This window comes from Fusarium verticillioides, chromosome 2, assembly GCF_000149555.1.
Source record: "Fusarium verticillioides 7600 chromosome 2, whole genome shotgun sequence".
NCBI classification, from domain to species: Eukaryota; Fungi; Ascomycota; class Sordariomycetes; order Hypocreales; family Nectriaceae; genus Fusarium; species Fusarium verticillioides.
The window spans coordinates 2,746,043-2,761,938 of NC_031676.1; the positions used below are offsets into that span (position 1 = coordinate 2,746,043).

At 50.2% G+C, this 15,896-nt stretch overlaps 5 protein-coding genes and 1 non-coding gene across 9 annotated transcripts; 4 read left to right on the forward strand and 2 right to left on the reverse strand.

Annotated features, from left to right (window-relative positions):
* Window positions 1–411: 411 nt before the first annotated feature.
* On the reverse strand, window positions 412–2,062 carry FVEG_04101 (hypothetical protein). 2 transcript variants are annotated; one of them, XM_018891814.1, is made up of 3 exons: window positions 1,742–2,062; window positions 1,130–1,634; window positions 412–1,039 (listed from the first exon to the last, which is right to left on the reverse strand). In XM_018891814.1, exons 1-3 carry the CDS (start codon window positions 1,884–1,886, stop codon window positions 805–807), a joined length of 885 nt encoding a protein of 294 aa, XP_018748391.1. In that variant the 5' UTR covers window positions 1,887–2,062; the 3' UTR covers window positions 412–804. The 2 variants fall into 2 exon arrangements, with proteins under 2 accessions (XP_018748391.1, XP_018748392.1); XM_018891815.1 differs by having other exon boundaries at window positions 620–1,634.
* A 648-nt stretch (window positions 2,063–2,710) lies between these two features.
* On the forward strand, window positions 2,711–6,584 carry FVEG_04100 (hypothetical protein). Of its 2 annotated transcripts, XM_018891812.1 has the most exons (3): window positions 2,711–2,917; window positions 3,097–3,634; window positions 3,690–6,584. In XM_018891812.1, exons 1-3 carry the CDS (start codon window positions 2,904–2,906, stop codon window positions 6,141–6,143), a joined length of 3,006 nt encoding a protein of 1,001 aa, XP_018748389.1. In that variant the 5' UTR covers window positions 2,711–2,903; the 3' UTR covers window positions 6,144–6,584. The 2 variants fall into 2 exon arrangements, with proteins under 2 accessions (XP_018748389.1, XP_018748390.1); XM_018891813.1 differs by having other exon boundaries at window positions 2,711–3,634.
* Window positions 6,562–6,656, forward strand: FVEG_15402. The gene has a single exon. It is a non-coding gene; the product is annotated as a tRNA-Ile (tRNA).
* A 2,316-nt stretch (window positions 6,657–8,972) lies between these two features.
* Window positions 8,973–10,072, forward strand: FVEG_04099 (hypothetical protein; the record flags this gene model as incomplete). The annotated part of the gene is made up of 2 exons (XM_018891811.1): window positions 8,973–9,271; window positions 9,333–10,072. Exons 1-2 carry the CDS (start codon window positions 9,079–9,081, stop codon window positions 10,070–10,072), a joined length of 933 nt encoding a protein of 310 aa, XP_018748388.1. The 5' UTR covers window positions 8,973–9,078.
* An 867-nt stretch (window positions 10,073–10,939) lies between these two features.
* FVEG_04098 (nicotinate-nucleotide diphosphorylase (carboxylating)) lies at window positions 10,940–11,876 on the forward strand (the record flags this gene model as incomplete). Its single annotated transcript, XM_018891810.1, has 2 exons — window positions 10,940–11,747; window positions 11,800–11,876. 2 exons carry the CDS (start codon window positions 10,940–10,942, stop codon window positions 11,874–11,876), a joined length of 885 nt encoding a protein of 294 aa, XP_018748387.1.
* A 631-nt stretch (window positions 11,877–12,507) lies between these two features.
* FVEG_04097 (hypothetical protein) lies at window positions 12,508–15,404 on the reverse strand. Of its 2 annotated transcripts, XM_018891809.1 has the most exons (4): window positions 14,880–15,404; window positions 13,697–14,368; window positions 13,338–13,645; window positions 12,508–13,290 (listed from the first exon to the last, which is right to left on the reverse strand). In XM_018891809.1, exons 2-4 carry the CDS (start codon window positions 14,329–14,331, stop codon window positions 13,223–13,225), a joined length of 1,011 nt encoding a protein of 336 aa, XP_018748386.1. In that variant the 5' UTR covers window positions 14,332–14,368; window positions 14,880–15,404; the 3' UTR covers window positions 12,508–13,222. The 2 variants fall into 2 exon arrangements, with proteins under 2 accessions (XP_018748386.1, XP_018748385.1); XM_018891808.1 differs by lacking the exon at window positions 14,880–15,404 and having other exon boundaries at window positions 13,697–14,714.
* Window positions 15,405–15,896: the final 492 nt, after the last annotated feature.

Sequence of the window (15,896 nt, forward strand, 5' to 3'; positions counted from 1 at the left end):
TAACAATGGCGGCTCGAGGTCAACTGTCGGTCATGGTAATGCAATTGAGTTGATGAGCCCCTGCTTAGGAGTCATGGTCAAGACTCGATTGGGTCTATTCAATCCATCATGAGTTCGACGGCTCTCATGTGTTTATGGTCTCGATATCATGGGCTGGTGTCCGATTTCCTTCACCGCAAACAACATTACCCATGTCACCTTGGTCGTGTTTCTCTTTTCCGGTCCCTAAACCCCTAGCCCGTCCGAAATGCAAACGTAGCTGTACGAGATGGACTGACGGCCGCTTCGTTGCTCGTTTCACTCACAGTATGATGTGATGTTCCTTGCCTAGCCCACTCTAGCCCCTGTTTCCCCCCTGGTTCGTGGACATAACCATCATCACACGACCTCCAGCTTATCCCGCATCGCGAGCTGGAGCTCCCCGAGCTTGTGTGGGGCCTGCTCTAACACGTCATTGCCCTTTGGCGTTTGCTCTTTGTCTTTTGGCGGCTTTTTAGTGTCACATTTTGACCTCCACCTCTGCAGTTCAACGCCGACCCAGTCATGAACCCAATAAGCCCAGGATGGCATCTGGTTATTATCAGTGATCAATTCGCTTTGACTGACTTTCCCGAAAAAGTTTGAAAGGCGACCAAAACAATTGAATTAAATAGAGAGCTCCTAGTCTTTTTGGTATTTTCTTAGGGTTCCTCCCGCTCATCAGTCAAATACATTAAATACATAGATATTGGTCTCAATCAGGGCCATGCCTGAGCCCCTCGTAAACTCTTAATTCGTACAAGCCGGCAATCAATGCCAGGGATCTTAGACGTCGAGACCGTCGACGACAACGCCCTTGTTCCAGGTCCACTGAAGTATCCTGGCCACCTCCAACGCAGTAAAGTCATCGATCATAGCGCTGACAAGATACAGTGCTGCATCAATGCCAGAGCTGACACCTCCGGATGTGACCACCCGGAGACCACCAAGTCGCATAGCTGCGCGGCGCACAATGGATTCACGGCGGGTGTTGGAATCCTTGAATGACATGCTTCCCTTTCTGTGTGTCATCATAAGTCAGTTTAACTGCCTCAAAGCCAATGCATGACAGAGTGGGGTATAGAGGGACCACTGTGCATGTGTTACGTACCGGGCTGCCGAAGGGCGGCGTCCCTGACCGGCATCGGACTTGCGGCGGATGTATGGGCTCTCGTCTTCGCCGAGATCGAATCGAAGGTTGTTGACGACATAGCGAGCGTCCTCGACCACATCGGTGCGTTCTTGGAGGTTCACAGTAGCAGCATCGCTGCAGATGTTCTCAAAGGTAGTGAAGAAGTCGGGGTGGGTAGTGGCAGAGAGGCCAGAAAGGATACCCTGCTTACCAAGGAAGAGGGCACCTGTGCAGATAGATAGGATGGTACGCTCGCGGGCAGGGTCACGCTTCTGAAGTTCTGAGAAGTCGGTGATGAGAGAGAGGGGCTGGAGCTCTTTGGCGACGACCTCCTTGGAATTACCGCCGACGACAACGAGGATGTCAAAGTCTTCAAGACGCTCGTGAGCCTCCTTGTAAGAAATCTGGGAGCCAACGACGACGCCCTGGTCGGAGATGACCTTGGGCTCAGGACCGACGATGGTGACCTCGAAGGCCTTGTTGTCTACATGAAGGGGAAACGTGATCAGCGGGAGGGGTAACGCAAATGAATGCACCGTACACCAAAACGAGGGGGATGGACTAGTATACAGTGAGATGGAGGATACTTACTGTCAGGATCCTTGAAATCGTGTGAAGCAGTAGTAAAGACCTCGAGCGCGCCGGCAAAGTCCAGAAGATCGAACTTTTCGTGAATGGCGAAGAGAACGTCAATGGGCTCCTGGTCAGCGATGGCCGAGGTCTTCTGCGCACTCATCTTTGCGGTATTGTGGGGGGTTTAGATGAGGGTAATAGTTGAGGAAGAATTGTGACGTGTGTTGAAGTCAAGTTGTAGAAGTAGACGAGCACTAAAGGGAGATGCTAGCTACCACAAAAGAAGAGGTTACTGTTGTTGTTGCTGGATTGGCTTATAAGTGATCTGGATAATGATGAGAAAGGAAGGAAAGGAGAAGGAGATGAGGAAGAGCAGGAGGGCCGTTTTAAGTACAGCAAGGAATGTTATGTGGTTGCTTTGCCCTGAGTCTTTCCCCTCATCGATTGACGACTCAGGAACTGCAACCACCTCACCTCACCTCACCTCATTCAATCAAGTCCCATCCCGTCCCTTCCTGGCCCAAAGTTGAGTGGCTCGATTCCTAGGTCAGAAGGACTCTTGAGTCTGGTGTGATCATTACCCACAAAGTCATGGCACGGTCTCGTCTGCAGCTAGTATCAGGAAACTGCGGGGTTACTAGCGCGGCGGGGCATCCCCTGAGGTTCAGGGTACCGCCGTTCGGCTGTCTCCATCGACTGTCGGACAGGTAGAGGGGACCATGTCGGGACATCAAGCTGTGACCGATCAGCTTTCTGCCGGCCCCGCTCCCTGCCGCAACCCCCCAAACTCATTTTCGCTTAGACCATTACTGAAGGGTTAGCCTCTGGACGACCCCCCTGTGGCTCGAGTTCCAACCGCTGTTTTCAGTGAAGTCGCTGGTCGCCGAATGATTTTCCAGCGCACAGGGGCTCCACTCGTAAGCGCCACAACTCGCACCACCTTAAGAATCCGCAGCGAAAGGCAAGGTACCGCCACGGCCAGCCGCGCCGCGTTGTTACCCATTCCCAAAAATCAGCTGCCTGTCCTAGATACTGACTGAACGTCACCGAATAGCTTCACCCAAATTACATCTCCGGCAGCTCTAGGTCCCTGGCTCGATATCCACACTTCTAAGGGCCTCGCCATCTCGGTCTGCTCACCTTGAGTCTCACGAGCTCGGATGAGGCCGTCGAGCCCGGCATGGCTTCATCGGCGTACGTCATGTTGTCCCCTGCAGAAAACTCCATCCTCAAACTGCTGGCTTGAGCTCCCCTCACTCAACGGCTCGTCTCTCATGATCTTCCATCCCATCTCCTCCTTTGGATCCTGCGGCATTCATCTCCATATGTCAAACATTATACGCTGTCCGCTGACAATTATTTCCACTGTTTAGGTCGCTGAAGGACCTCTCCAAGGCGATCGTCGCCTTCCTCGCTGAGCCGACGGCTTCGCTGCCCAACGACTTGGAAAAGATCATTGATGCTTACCTCCGCCGACACCAGAAATATGATGACGCTACGGCAGATCGCCTGCAGGAAGAGCTCCTGTCCATTTTTGACAAGCACGTCAAAGACAAGCCTTCAGCCTTCGCGCCTTTCCTAAACACCCTTCGTCAACTGCTTTCCATACTTCGAACTCCTGCACGGATATTTGCATGGTGGGACTCGTGCTCTGCGCTTCTAGCCAAGTCATCTCCCGAGAAAGGTGTTGTGGAAGCGTCACTGGCGAATATCATGGAGATCATATCAATCGCGGAAGAAGATCATGACGGTTCTGATTCTGACCTTTCCTCTAACCCACTTATCGAGCGCCTGTTCACAGGATGGATGGAGAAGCTTTACCCGTCTGTCACCGAAGCATTATCAAGCCTTGAGGCGAACGAGAGAATCACGCGGGAGGCTCTTGTGCAGTTCGGGAAGAAGCATCCCAAGGTTAGTCATATATACCCAACTTGTATTTGTCAGGGGGTTTTCTGACATCAACAAGGAACTCTTTTCTGCGCTTGATCGTTATTTTGTGAAGAAACAGTATCGCAAAGCTGTCCTGCGCTTCTTGGGCGACTATCTTCAAAGCCAACCTCCTCACGTTCACCAGATTTTACAAACGCCACTATTTGTTGATATTTTAAAGTGCCTACAACAGGATAGCTCAACGACCATAGTGTCAGCCGCACTGACAGTTGTCATCATGTTACTTCCACAGATGCCAAGCTCCCTGGTTCCGCATCTACCTACTCTGTTCAACATCTATGCAAGGCTATTATTCTGGTCAAGGGAACGGGCCCGCGTAGTTGAGCCTCAGCCAGAGGATGCAGATTCATCCAATTGGGAAGAATGCAGTTATGAGGCAGATGTCGATGATCACCCTGTCTATCACCTCCTTAACTACTATACCATTCTTTATGGTCTCTATCCCATCAACTTCATGGACTATATTCGCAAGCCTCAGAGATATCTACGTCACGCCAATGTTGCAAATGCCAACGATATGGAAGTTCAGCCTACCGAGATTCGAGACCAATCAGAAAGATTCCGCCAATGCCATTTACTTCACCCAAACTTCTTCACCCTCACGATTGATTCGGAAAAGACGGATTTTGGTCGCTGGATCAAGAGCGAGGCCTCGGAGGTTGTTGCTGAGTGCATGGCTTTGTGTCTTGCAAACGATTCCAACCAGTCTTTCGGGCAGCCTTTGTCTGTATCTGAAACATCTCCATCGAACGAAGGATTTGTCAAAGAAAATCACCCTTCCCCTCCAATGACGATGACTGAATCACACGGCGGCTATCGTTTGCCAACATCCGCTAGCTCGGACTCGTTAGCGAGCAGTCGTCGGCCATCAGCTCTCATTCGGCGGGGGTCCCAATCAAGCATCCCATCAACTCGGGATTCTATCGATGCGAGGATAAGAGAACCAAACGCCGACAGTCCGACCCTTGGTCCTCATCTCATCCAATCTTCCTCTCATACACAACTGCAGGACATGATCCAATCTAACAAGGCCATTAAGTCTGGTTTGCATCAGTCTTTGGCTAATGATAGTGTGCCATCACTATCACTCAGCAATCAAGATTCTGTGGCCGATCGGCCTGGCCCATCGCTACTAGGCGCTCCGCCGACTATTAGCACGCCCCTTTCCTTGACTGAGACGAATACACAAGTGGCTCATCTACAGCGCCAGGTCCTACTCTTGCAGAATGACCTAAATTTTGAAAGATATCTGAAACAACAACATATGGCCCATATTGGTGACTTGCGCAGACGGCATATGGAGGAAGCTGTGACAGAGGCAGAAACACAGAATCTACTCATCACAAACCGTAACTTGAAACATCGGTTTGAGGAAGCGAAGAAAGCGGAGATGCAAGTTCGGCGGGATTCGGAGAAGAGTCGTGCCCTTGCGAAGAAGTGGGAAGCTGACCTTTCCACCAAGCTTAAGAAGCTGCGTGACGAATCAAAGCGACTCAAGGCTGACTATGAAGCGCTCCAGAAGGAGCTAGATAACTCCACGGCGGAGCGTGACAAGTTGAGGGTACTACTGTGCGAGGCCGAAGTCAAGGAGGTCAATTGGAAGCAGAATATGCAGTCCATCGAAATCCACAGCGCTGAAATCGACCGCTTGAAAAGTGAAGTCGATAGGCTGACAAAGGTTGAACGTAATTTCCAGGCCAAGGAACTCGAGCAACAAAGAGCGATCGCTGCCGCTGCAGGTGCAGAGAGCAGAGTTGAGGCTCTAAATCTTCAACTCGCCAGCCGAGAGAATGAGATCGACCGTACTAGGGAGTTGTTCCAGAACCAGGTTGCAGTCCTACAGGCGAAGCTATCCGAGGCGCAGGAGGAAAGAATTCAACCTTTTCGAGATAGCAAAGCAGCAATTCAGGCAATGCTCGCAGCGAGTCGAGAGAAGCAAGCTGAACTGCAGAAGCAGTGCGACCTGCTGATGCGCAAATACACCGCCCTGCAATCATCGTTCCTGGATATGAAGACGGAAACGAAGCCAAGACATCTCAGGATCGAGACTTCACCAGATGGAGAGCATGATTCGTCATCCGTATCAACAAGCCCCGTCATGATGAAAACGCGGCCACAGCGTGTGCTCTCAAGCCCTGACATGGCAGAGGGCACTGCATATAATGTCACGCCACCTCTCGGGCACAAGCCTGAAGCTGCCTTATCACCGAAGTCAGGGGGTTGGGCACATCCACCAGGGTCACCATTGGGAACAGATGCATCATCTCTATCCATGAGCCCGGATCACCAGCGATTCGGACGCAGTGAAGGAGGACGATTACTTGCCAGGAGTCACTCGGACTTATTTGCCAGCGCAACACACAATCGACTCCGTAAAGATTCGAAAGAAAAGGGCAAAGAGGAGACAGGCGCGAAAAAAGACAAGAAACCATCGGCATTGAGGGGAATCCGGGGCTTCATGTATGAATGAGAACATGATTGTGACAAGGTGAGCAATGGCGATGGTTGATATATTGGCCGGTTTCAACATATTTGCGTACATGAGGCAGTCATTCTTGAATAAATCATTAATCTCGTCGCCATCCACCTCATTTGACCAGCTGAATACTAAATATGAAATCACTATGTTCTGAGTAATCAGAACTCGTTTCTAGTCACCAATGATGCACACACATATGTGGTAGTCCATGTGGATTGTCAGCCTAAATACCGGTAACACGCCAGCAGCTTCTCTCAGCAGCATTCACCATACTTGCCAACTTATGGATTACCCCGGGGCGGTCCATTTGAGATGGTCGATTATACCGCTGCATGAACATTGAGCACAGACGGATGCTTGGTTGGCATCCATGGACTCCATTACCACGATGATTTTCAACAATTGGACGGCTTCCGTAGCTCAGTTGGTTAGAGCGTCGTACTAATACTTCAATCCGAGTGTTCGGTAATGCGAAGGTCTCAGGTTCAAGCCCTGGCGGGAGCAATCCCAATGCCTTCCAATTGTTGCTTTTTGCAATTTCTTCTATCTCGGACTACGTTTTTGTTTTGCAGACGTGCTTTGAAGTTGATCTGGGGTATCCTTGCTGTGATATAAAACCCTGGAAGAGCTTAATGCTTGGTATAAACAGGGCTAAACGGCTGATTGCGGGATGCGGGGTCATGACCTACCGGACAGAAAATAATAAACAATAAATAATAGACAGGTTAGTTAGATATAATGGACTTTTTCTCCTTTTTTCCTTGTCTAACGCATGGACTTTATTTCTGAAGAAAACATTAGTAGTAAACCGACTGGCTGCTTATTATGGCGATGTGACTCAGTTGCACTTGGACATTCTCTTATAAATAAGATCGCGATCTGTGGGCAGCTGAGCGGTCAATTCTGATTGTGTCTCTGAGTGTGTTTTGATATACGTCATTTTGTTCTGGACGTGACCATGTCTCGAAACATGTTTCTCATCTGATGGTTCAGATTGAAAAGCTAAAGGTCTGATGAAGATTACTAGAACAGAAGTTAGTGCAGCCCTTTGTTCTTCCGTGAAAATCGTCCTTTGTAAGAGATCAAACTCGGCTCGGGCTGTTTGTGGTCCATATTCTAATGTCAGATCCTTTTCCAACGGGGTGGGGATTATTTACAGTACATACAGGGGATGCCGGCCGGGTGTGGGGTGAGGTACTGATGAGGGTATACCGTAGTAGTCGATCTGTTAAATAAAATAAAGAGAATCCGGATTTCCATAATAAAGGACGCGTAGTTTCCGGTATGGCAAGGAAAAGGATCGATCAGTACTCCATACCTCTACAAGAGTCTCATGGAAAACAATTCTCGCAGCTGAGCTGTGTCATTTCGCAATTTGACCGGGGATACGGACGGTCATGGTCATGGCAATGGAATGGCCATGGTATGCATCTGGCTGCAATGCCGATCTGGTTCGCCCCAGCCGCATGTGGATAATAACCGATAGGTAGACTCACTCGCTTCTCACCCAATCTGAGCAACTTTCTGGTCAGCTACTGTGCATATGTACCTTAGGTAATCGGACCCCCGCGTATTAGTTAGTGCCTATCGAAAAGCTGGTTGGTGGTTGGTTGTCGTTGAGCTGCTCCCATTGTCATGTATGATGGAGCAGGTGCGGGATAACTGCAGAGAGAGGCTGTGCTCGAGGAAAGTCGAGATTTGGAGAGGATAGCGGTGAGGACAATTGAGCTGAGGAATGCGCACATCAGAATTGGAACTTTTGCAGATACATTGTTTTGGTGTTTCTTCTGGTGGTACCTGAAGTCTGGTGATGATAAGACAAAACGTTCGAGTCCCTCGCTACACAGCCATTGTGTGCGCTGGTCCTGCGAGAGGGACTCACCTTACTTTTAGTTATGGCTGAGGTGCATTTATCTCTGGAATTGAGAACTGACAATCTGACAAGGACAAAGCCGTTGACTCGTGGATGGAAATGACGTAGAGACTGAGTGCCACGTGAAGCACTCTGGGCCGTTAGCGCATGTCGTCAGCGGACCTGAGGCTCCTGAAAGGCCGTGCGTTCTGGTTTCAGCGGGGTTGGTTAGCGGATTTCCAGTGGACTGGGCCTTGTAGAGGCGCCTGAACCGACAAGGGGGGGGGGGGGGGGGGATGGCTGAGTGAATGAATGACCTCTGGTATTGATATCACGGATCTAAGGGCAACCAATGTCTACAGATACTCGTAAAGATCTCTGAAAAGGGAACGTTGAAACGGGGTGTACTCCTTTACATCATGCCCTCTCATGTTGAGTAGCTAGAGGTTAGTCGTATCAAGTATGATTGCAGTATCTCTGTCAACGCTTGCTGCCTAATATACCTACTTGACTCATTAGATAGGTACCAACCCTACTTGTCATTGTTTGTTGACTTCGTTACCATTCATTGCCGGATGCCGCCGCTCAACGTCGGGTTTACTCATTCTGTGTCTCTTCCTTCAGCTCTCATCTCTACCTAGGCTCATGATCGATTATTCTACGCCAACTCTACCTCTTAAAAAATCTCTCCTGCGTGATCGATAATCGATACCCTAACTTCTGCGCCCGAGATCCCTCCATTGTTTACACGCCCCTAGGCATGAAATTCAAATAAGCATCCATCCTTCACAATAAGAAAGAGTTAATAAGCAAGCTACCAACTTACCTTACTATACCGACACCACCACCAAGAACCCACGACCCTCTTTTCTTTTGCACCTATCTTTTTTTACCTTTCCTCTCTTTCAGCCACTTCAGCTTCTTTTCTTCTTTCTCTCTCTTTTTTGCTTCCCTTCTTTTTCGTGCGCCTCGTGTTTCTTTCTTCCCTCTTTCATTCTCTTCGTCCTTTTCTTAGAGGGAGGTCCCAAACTTCCCCTCCGTTCTTGGCAAACGACGCGACCATCACCAATAATCATGTCGTCGCTCGAAGCCAAGATCGTCGTCCTCGGCGCCCAAGGCGTTGGGAAGACGTCGCTGGTTATGAGATACTGCAAGGGCGCATTCAATCCGGCTCAGATCACTTCTACCGTCGGCGCCAGCTTTCTCGCAAAGCGCGTTGTTGACTCTGACTCGGATACCGTTGTGCGCCTTCAGATATGGGATACAGGTTGGTTTGATAAGGAGCCAAACAAGTTTTTATTCTCTCATGTGCTAACCTTGGCTCGCAGCCGGCCAAGAACGCTTTCGTTCTATCTCCCGCTTGTACTATCGTGGCGCAAACGCCTGCATCCTCTGTTACAGCATCACAGATGCACAGTCATTCGCCGATATGGGTGTATGGCTCATGGAACTTCGACGAAACCTCCCTCACGATGTCGTTCTTCACGTAGTCGGTACAAAAGCCGACATTGTCGCCCGCGATCCCTCAGCCCGCCAGGTCCCATTCGAACGTTGTATCGCATACGTCGCCGAGAACCTTGCCCCGGGCATGGGCAGCACGCCGCCTCCGACCGCAACCCCTTACCACGTACCGACGCCTATGTCGGGCGGTCAGGCAATGTCTCCTCCATCTATGGAGCCTCGGAGCCCCAGCTCGAAGCGAAGCTCTGGGTTCTGGGCACAGGAGGTTGGCTGGGACGCTTGTCATGAAATCAGCGCCGAAACAGGAGAGGGTGTCGAGGAAGTCTTTCGTGTTGTCACCCGCAAGCTTGTTGAGCAGAACCGCAAGATGCAGCAGGCCCTTCTAATGGCCACTGCCATCCCTGGTACACCAGGTTACGAAGCCGGCATGGACGGAGGCTATTTTGCAGGTGCAGACGCACGAGGGAGTTTCCGAGTAGGCCGCGATCGTCGAAGTTGGCTCTTCTCGCCAGGTTTCTCGCCCGCCGTTACGGTCGAGCAGGCGGGAACCCAGGAGCAGACACAAGCAGACGGCTGGGATCGAAAAGAGCGCAAGAAGTGCTGTTGATTTTCTTGATTGCCAAATACTAAACTAGACGAGCGAAGACGATACGATGTGATGGAAAGAGATGTAGACGTTGTATGGACATAGGAAACGAGGTCATGTCTATAACGAATTCCCCACGGCAACGACAGAAGAGGAGCTTTAGGATGGTTTCGACGACTGAGCGCATATGTTTGATACCCGGTCTTTTTCGTGTTTCTTATTTTTGTTTTGTTTTTATAGGTCATGTTTTGCGGTGCGGATTGGTTCACAGTCGGGGTGTTTTTCGTCTTTGATTCTGGCAGCCTGGTCCCGGTCCATTTACTATTTCTGCACGCAAATGCATAATTTCCTTCCTCGTTTCTCTTGTCTTCTCTTGTCTTCATTCAGTTCATGCATGGTGCATCAGGCGGGTCTTGTTTTGTTCTACTACTTCTCAATTGGGAGTTGGACGAGAGGGTCATGAGAGGTAGAATTTCCATTTCTGACTTAGAACATATTATGCATTATTATTTGGTTCACACCTGTCTGTTGACATGGCCGTATCTCTTATTTATAGCCAAAGTGCCTCGACACTCTTCTACATTCACATACTGATATGATTACCACGTGCTGGCCTTTGGTGGTGAGTGAGAGTGGCTAAGCCGGCAGCATCCGGGATACCCCACCCCCACCTGTTCCGGTCGGAGGTCGGAGGTCGGATGCGGTCCCCCGCATCATCGTTATCCGCCATCCCGCACTCGGGACTATGGAATTGAAAACTGCGGCCAACACCAGTCGACTTTCACTACCTAGACGTCCTCTTAAGCAGCTGGTCCTCCACTCTTTTTTTCTCCCTCTTTTCTCCTCTCCACTCCCGTATCACTACCTGCTGGTCTCAACCTCGAAACAATGGCCCACCCTCAAGGAAACCTCGCAAACCTTCTCCCTCCTTCGTGGAAAACCTCGGTAACCGCTTGGCTAGCTGAGGATACGCCTTCGTTCGACTACGCCGGCTTCGTTGTCGGTGACGGTCCCCGCGTCGCCACACTTTGGGGTAAATCCAGCGGCATCATCGCCGGCCGGCCCTTCTTCGACGAGGTCTTTACGCAGTGCGGCTGCACCGTCGAGTGGCATGCTGAAGAGGGAACAGCTGTTGACCTGAGCAATGGCAAACATCGAGTCGCAACAGTCAAGGGCCCTGTTCGCGGGATTCTCCTGGGTGAGCGCGTTGCTCTCAACACACTCGCACGATGCTCTGGCGTCGCTACCAAGAGCCAGAGACTTGTATCGATTGCGCGTGAGGCCGGGTATACAGGTGTGATTGCAGGAACACGAAAGACAACACCGGGATTCCGCCTCGTTGAGAAGTACGGCATGCTAGTCGGTGGCGCGGATGCCCACAGAATGGATCTCAGCGCCATGATCATGCTCAAGGATAACCACGTCTGGAGTCGAGGCAGTATCACCGACGCTGTCAAGGCTGCCAAGGCGGTTGGTGGCTTTAGTATGAAGGTTGAGGTTGAGGTTCAGAGCGAGGCTGAGGCTGACGAAGCCATTGAGGCTGGCGCCGATGTAGTTATGTTGGATAACTTCACTGGTGATGGTGTCAAGGTCGCTTCGAGAAGTCTCAAGGAGCGATGGCAAGGGAAGAGGCACTTCCTGCTTGAGACATCTGGTGGACTTCAGGAAGATAACTTTGAGGCTTATTTATGCAATGGTAAGTACTTGGAAGGCTTTTTTATGGGCATGTCGATGCTAACGTACTCTAGATGTCGATATTTTGTCAACAAGTTCTATTCATCAGGGAGTGCCGCACATCGATTTCTCACTCAAGATCGAGCACTAGGTCAAGATAATAAAAGTACAATGATTGATATCCACTAAAAGCAAGAATCCGTGATGTTGGTAACTTCAAGTCGAGCGTTGACTTTGTAGACTTCCATGTGTCACATGAACAACTTAATAATATTCACCTGCCTCGCAAGTATCTCTACCATCTAAGGACGTCGTCTACTTCTCTTGTTCAGGGGCTTGGGGGTGTCAGAGCGCGATGTTATCGCGCTACTTGAAATTCTCAAGGATGGAATACAAAGCAGGGTTGGGGGTGAAGAGATCAGCAAGACGGCAACGAATCTCTTCTTCGACAGGCCTGCGCCATCGTCAGCAATCTCTGATTCAGATGTCAGGGTTGCTAGGCACAAGCATAGTCCTCTTCAACTATTGGGTTGTGTGACACCAGAAAACGCCCACACCACGAGACGATTGCTTCTCCTTTGCTTCCAGTCTTCATCTCTTCAGTCCTCTTTCGTTCCTTGTTCATTCATGTAAATGCTCATGTGTCGTGACGTTTCAGCACAGCGCTCTAAGTATAATCAACTCGTCATGTAAAAGTTGAGTAATAAATAGAATGGGAGTTCTGAGCAGCCTTGGACCCAGTATGGCCACAACGACTACCTAGACTTCATAGCTACGACATACCTCGGACTGCTATGCACTATTTACATTTACCTCTCTAGAAATACTTCAAGTCTATTGCCTATATTGGAAGCATACCAGAATCATCATAAACTCAAGAAGCAGATGAATTGACGAAGCCCAACGGCATACTCAAGTACGCATGACTTCACCTTCAAAGTTGTCACCGTATCATCACAATTTCCGAATCAAACGGGAACCTGTCGGCAAACCCTTGATGCCATTTGTGTCTATCGACGTGCAACTGTCTGAAGGAAGCATTCATCAAACACCCTTTTGTAAAACCCCAAAACAGCCGCGAGCAAGAGTCAATTCACACATGACTCACTACCAGGCAATGAAAAGAAGAGACAACGCGGTTTGAAAGAACTTGCACAGGCACTCTTCGTTAATCCTCATTCCTTACGCGCCCTCCACCCTATCTGATATCATTTTCATAGACGCCAGGCATGTAAAGTCAAGACCATGAGAAGAAAAACGATGGCCAGTTGGCCCCATGTTGAGCAAAGAAGATCGTAAAGTACGATGATGCGTAACGTACATTGAGAATCGAAATGAAGAGAAAAAGGAAACAGTTGCTGTAGACGTGGTCTAGGGGGCTACGTCTTCTGCCACCTCACTAGATACGAGTGCTCGCCAACCAAGACAGGCCGTGATTCCTCATACCCGCGATCGATGTAGAAGCGTGCCATATCCGTTCATCAGATAGCTTAGAGCTTAGACAGTAACGCGCTTCTCGCCCTTGGGCTTGAGGACGTTGTCGCCGTAACGGCCGCCAAAGTTACCTGTAAAGTTAGCGATGCTTGCATCGTCAGCACAGAGATGGACTTACCCTGAGGGTTGTAGTTGCACACGGTGTACCAGGAGGGGAAGCTGAGAACAGTTCCTGCAGGGCACTTGACAGTGGCGCAGCCAACCTTGGTGGAGTCCTTCCACACAACCTGAGTGAAGTGACCATAGAGGTCAATGTTCATATCAGCAGGAGGGTTCTCCTGGCCGTAGAAAGCCCAGTTGGCCATCTCGTTGTTGTACCACTGGTTGGTAATACCACCAGCAGCAGCCTTGTTCTTGAGGCCATCAATGTCGCTTGTGGCACCCCATGAAGCGAGGTTCTGGCCGTAGCCGCCATTGCCTTGGTTCCTAAAGATTTATCAGTCACAAATTCTTAGTTCACACATGTCAACGACTTACATATCGTGCTCGAAAACACAACCGTTGGCGGTGTTCTCAGCGTAGCCGGCGAGCTCATCATCCCACTCAAGAGCAGAAGCAGAGTGGTTAAGACGGTGGATGTTGTGGTAGGCGAGCATAACTGTGTTATAGGCACCATCAAGGGAGAGGTCATCACCGCCGCTAGCAGGGACCTCAACCTCGGGCTCAGCAACCTTGGTAGGCTTAGCGACAACCTTTGACATGGTAGTCTTGGGTTTCTCAACGACGGGTGCGGGAGACTCATAGACGGTCTCCTTAGTAGACTCAGGCTGGGGCTCGACAGTAACGACCGTAACCTTGGGGGCCTCTGCCGTGGTTGAGGGCTTGCTGGCAGGCTTCTTAACCTTCTTGGGCTTCGCAGCCTCTTTGGGGGTTGAAGGAGCTGTATACTTGGGAGCGGGAGCTTCCATAAACACAACGCCAGTGGGCTTTGTGGCCGCAGGAGCAGTGATCTCGGGCTCCTCGCCAGCAACAACAGTGACGGTAACAACCTCGTAGACCCACTCGGTCTTCATCTCTCTCTTCTCAATTTCTCTCTTCTCGAGAGCATTTCGAACAGGGCTGGCCGAAGCCAAGATGGCGCTAGCGCCGAGGAGGAACATAGACGCCTTCATGGTGATCGGTGAAGAGGCACAAGTCGGATGGGGTGAGCTGGAAATAGAGTCAGTTATATAAGCTTGAGAGATATTAGGTGTGGCTGTTCTCAGTTGAGTAAATGTCAGACCAATGCCACTTGGCAGTAGCTCTGTTTCCGTGTCTTTGATGAATGCGACGAGACTAAGATGTAGCGAGGGTGGAATGGTGTTTCTTGTGGGGAATGTTTGGACGAGACCGTGTAAGACATTTGGTATTGAGACAATTTCGTGTGGAATAAGATGAAGTAAACATCGATATATCGAGTTGAAGAGGATTTCGCTTGCTGAGTACTTAAGGGACTCATGGCCACTACAGACGGTGACAAAAGGCATGGCTCTGCTTCGGCGATGTTCTGTCGAGGACAAGGCCGAGTCGGTGTTGTGAAAGGGAGGATATCGATAAAGACTCCCTCAAAGACCGGGGTTTGGTGGAGCAAGGCGAGACAAAGAGGGCGGACACAGATAATGGATGCAGGTACAGAAATGCAGGGTTCAGACAATAGTGGTTCAGACTACAGTATGCTTACCTTTCTGTGGTGGGTAGTGTCTGTAAATGGGCTTGACGTTGGATTTGATTCAGAACCAGTCTGGTGAGCGGTTGACAGTACTGCTGAAGTTGAGATTCCGTCTAGGAGTCTCGAAAAGAGTTTTGGTGTGGTTGAACAACGACTGAAGTTCAACAATTGAAGGAGTGACAGAAGGATGAACCGAAGGAAGGACGACTTGATCAACTTTGCTTTGCGATACCGAAAGGTGAGGTCAAGAAGATGAGGGAGGTCTTGGGGCTATATCAACGGTTCAACCGGAGGCTTGGCTTTAAAGTTTTGGTTTTGAAGGAGTGGACTGCAATGTCGTAGACACGCAAACAAAGGAGTGGCAGGCCCTGCTATCGTTCGACGAAGACTCTTGGAGGGGGTGAGGGAGAGGAAAGAAGAGTCGAGATGGCTTCGGAGCGGACGACGACGTTAAAAAGGAACTACTTGGCGGGTCGCAGACGGACAGCCACTGTTAGCCCAGGGGCGATTGGCTAGATGGTGCGGTATTGATTGGATGCTTTGCGGGGGGTACCTGGGGATCTCGCGAGCCTGCAATCGAGTGTGAGCTGGGGTGTGGTGCAGGGGACGAGGCCGGGGGTGTCGTTCAAGAATGAACCTAAGTAGTTAACTACTATCGGAGTTGAGAGCGGCAACAGCGAGAAGCTGTTAGTGAAGTGCAAGACGAGCAAATGAGTGTGAAATGTGAATAAAGTGAGCGTGAATAGTGGATAGTTGAAAGGAAGAAAGCGGAGAATGAAGTTGATTTTGAGGGAAAGTGAAGGGAGGTCCTGAGAAGCAATGAGGCTGCCAATGTTTTGGCTACAATGCGGTGCGTTGCCAAGGGCCGTCGCAGCTGGCAAGCACTGTCAGAGTGACTATTAGCTGGCACTGACAGTGACACCCAACTACTGCCCTGAGGTTGCCTTCCTCCTGCTTGCGTCCCTTCCATTGGGTTGTTGTTGTTGTTGTTGTTGTCCTAGGCAGGGATGTTGCTACAAAGACCCCTGG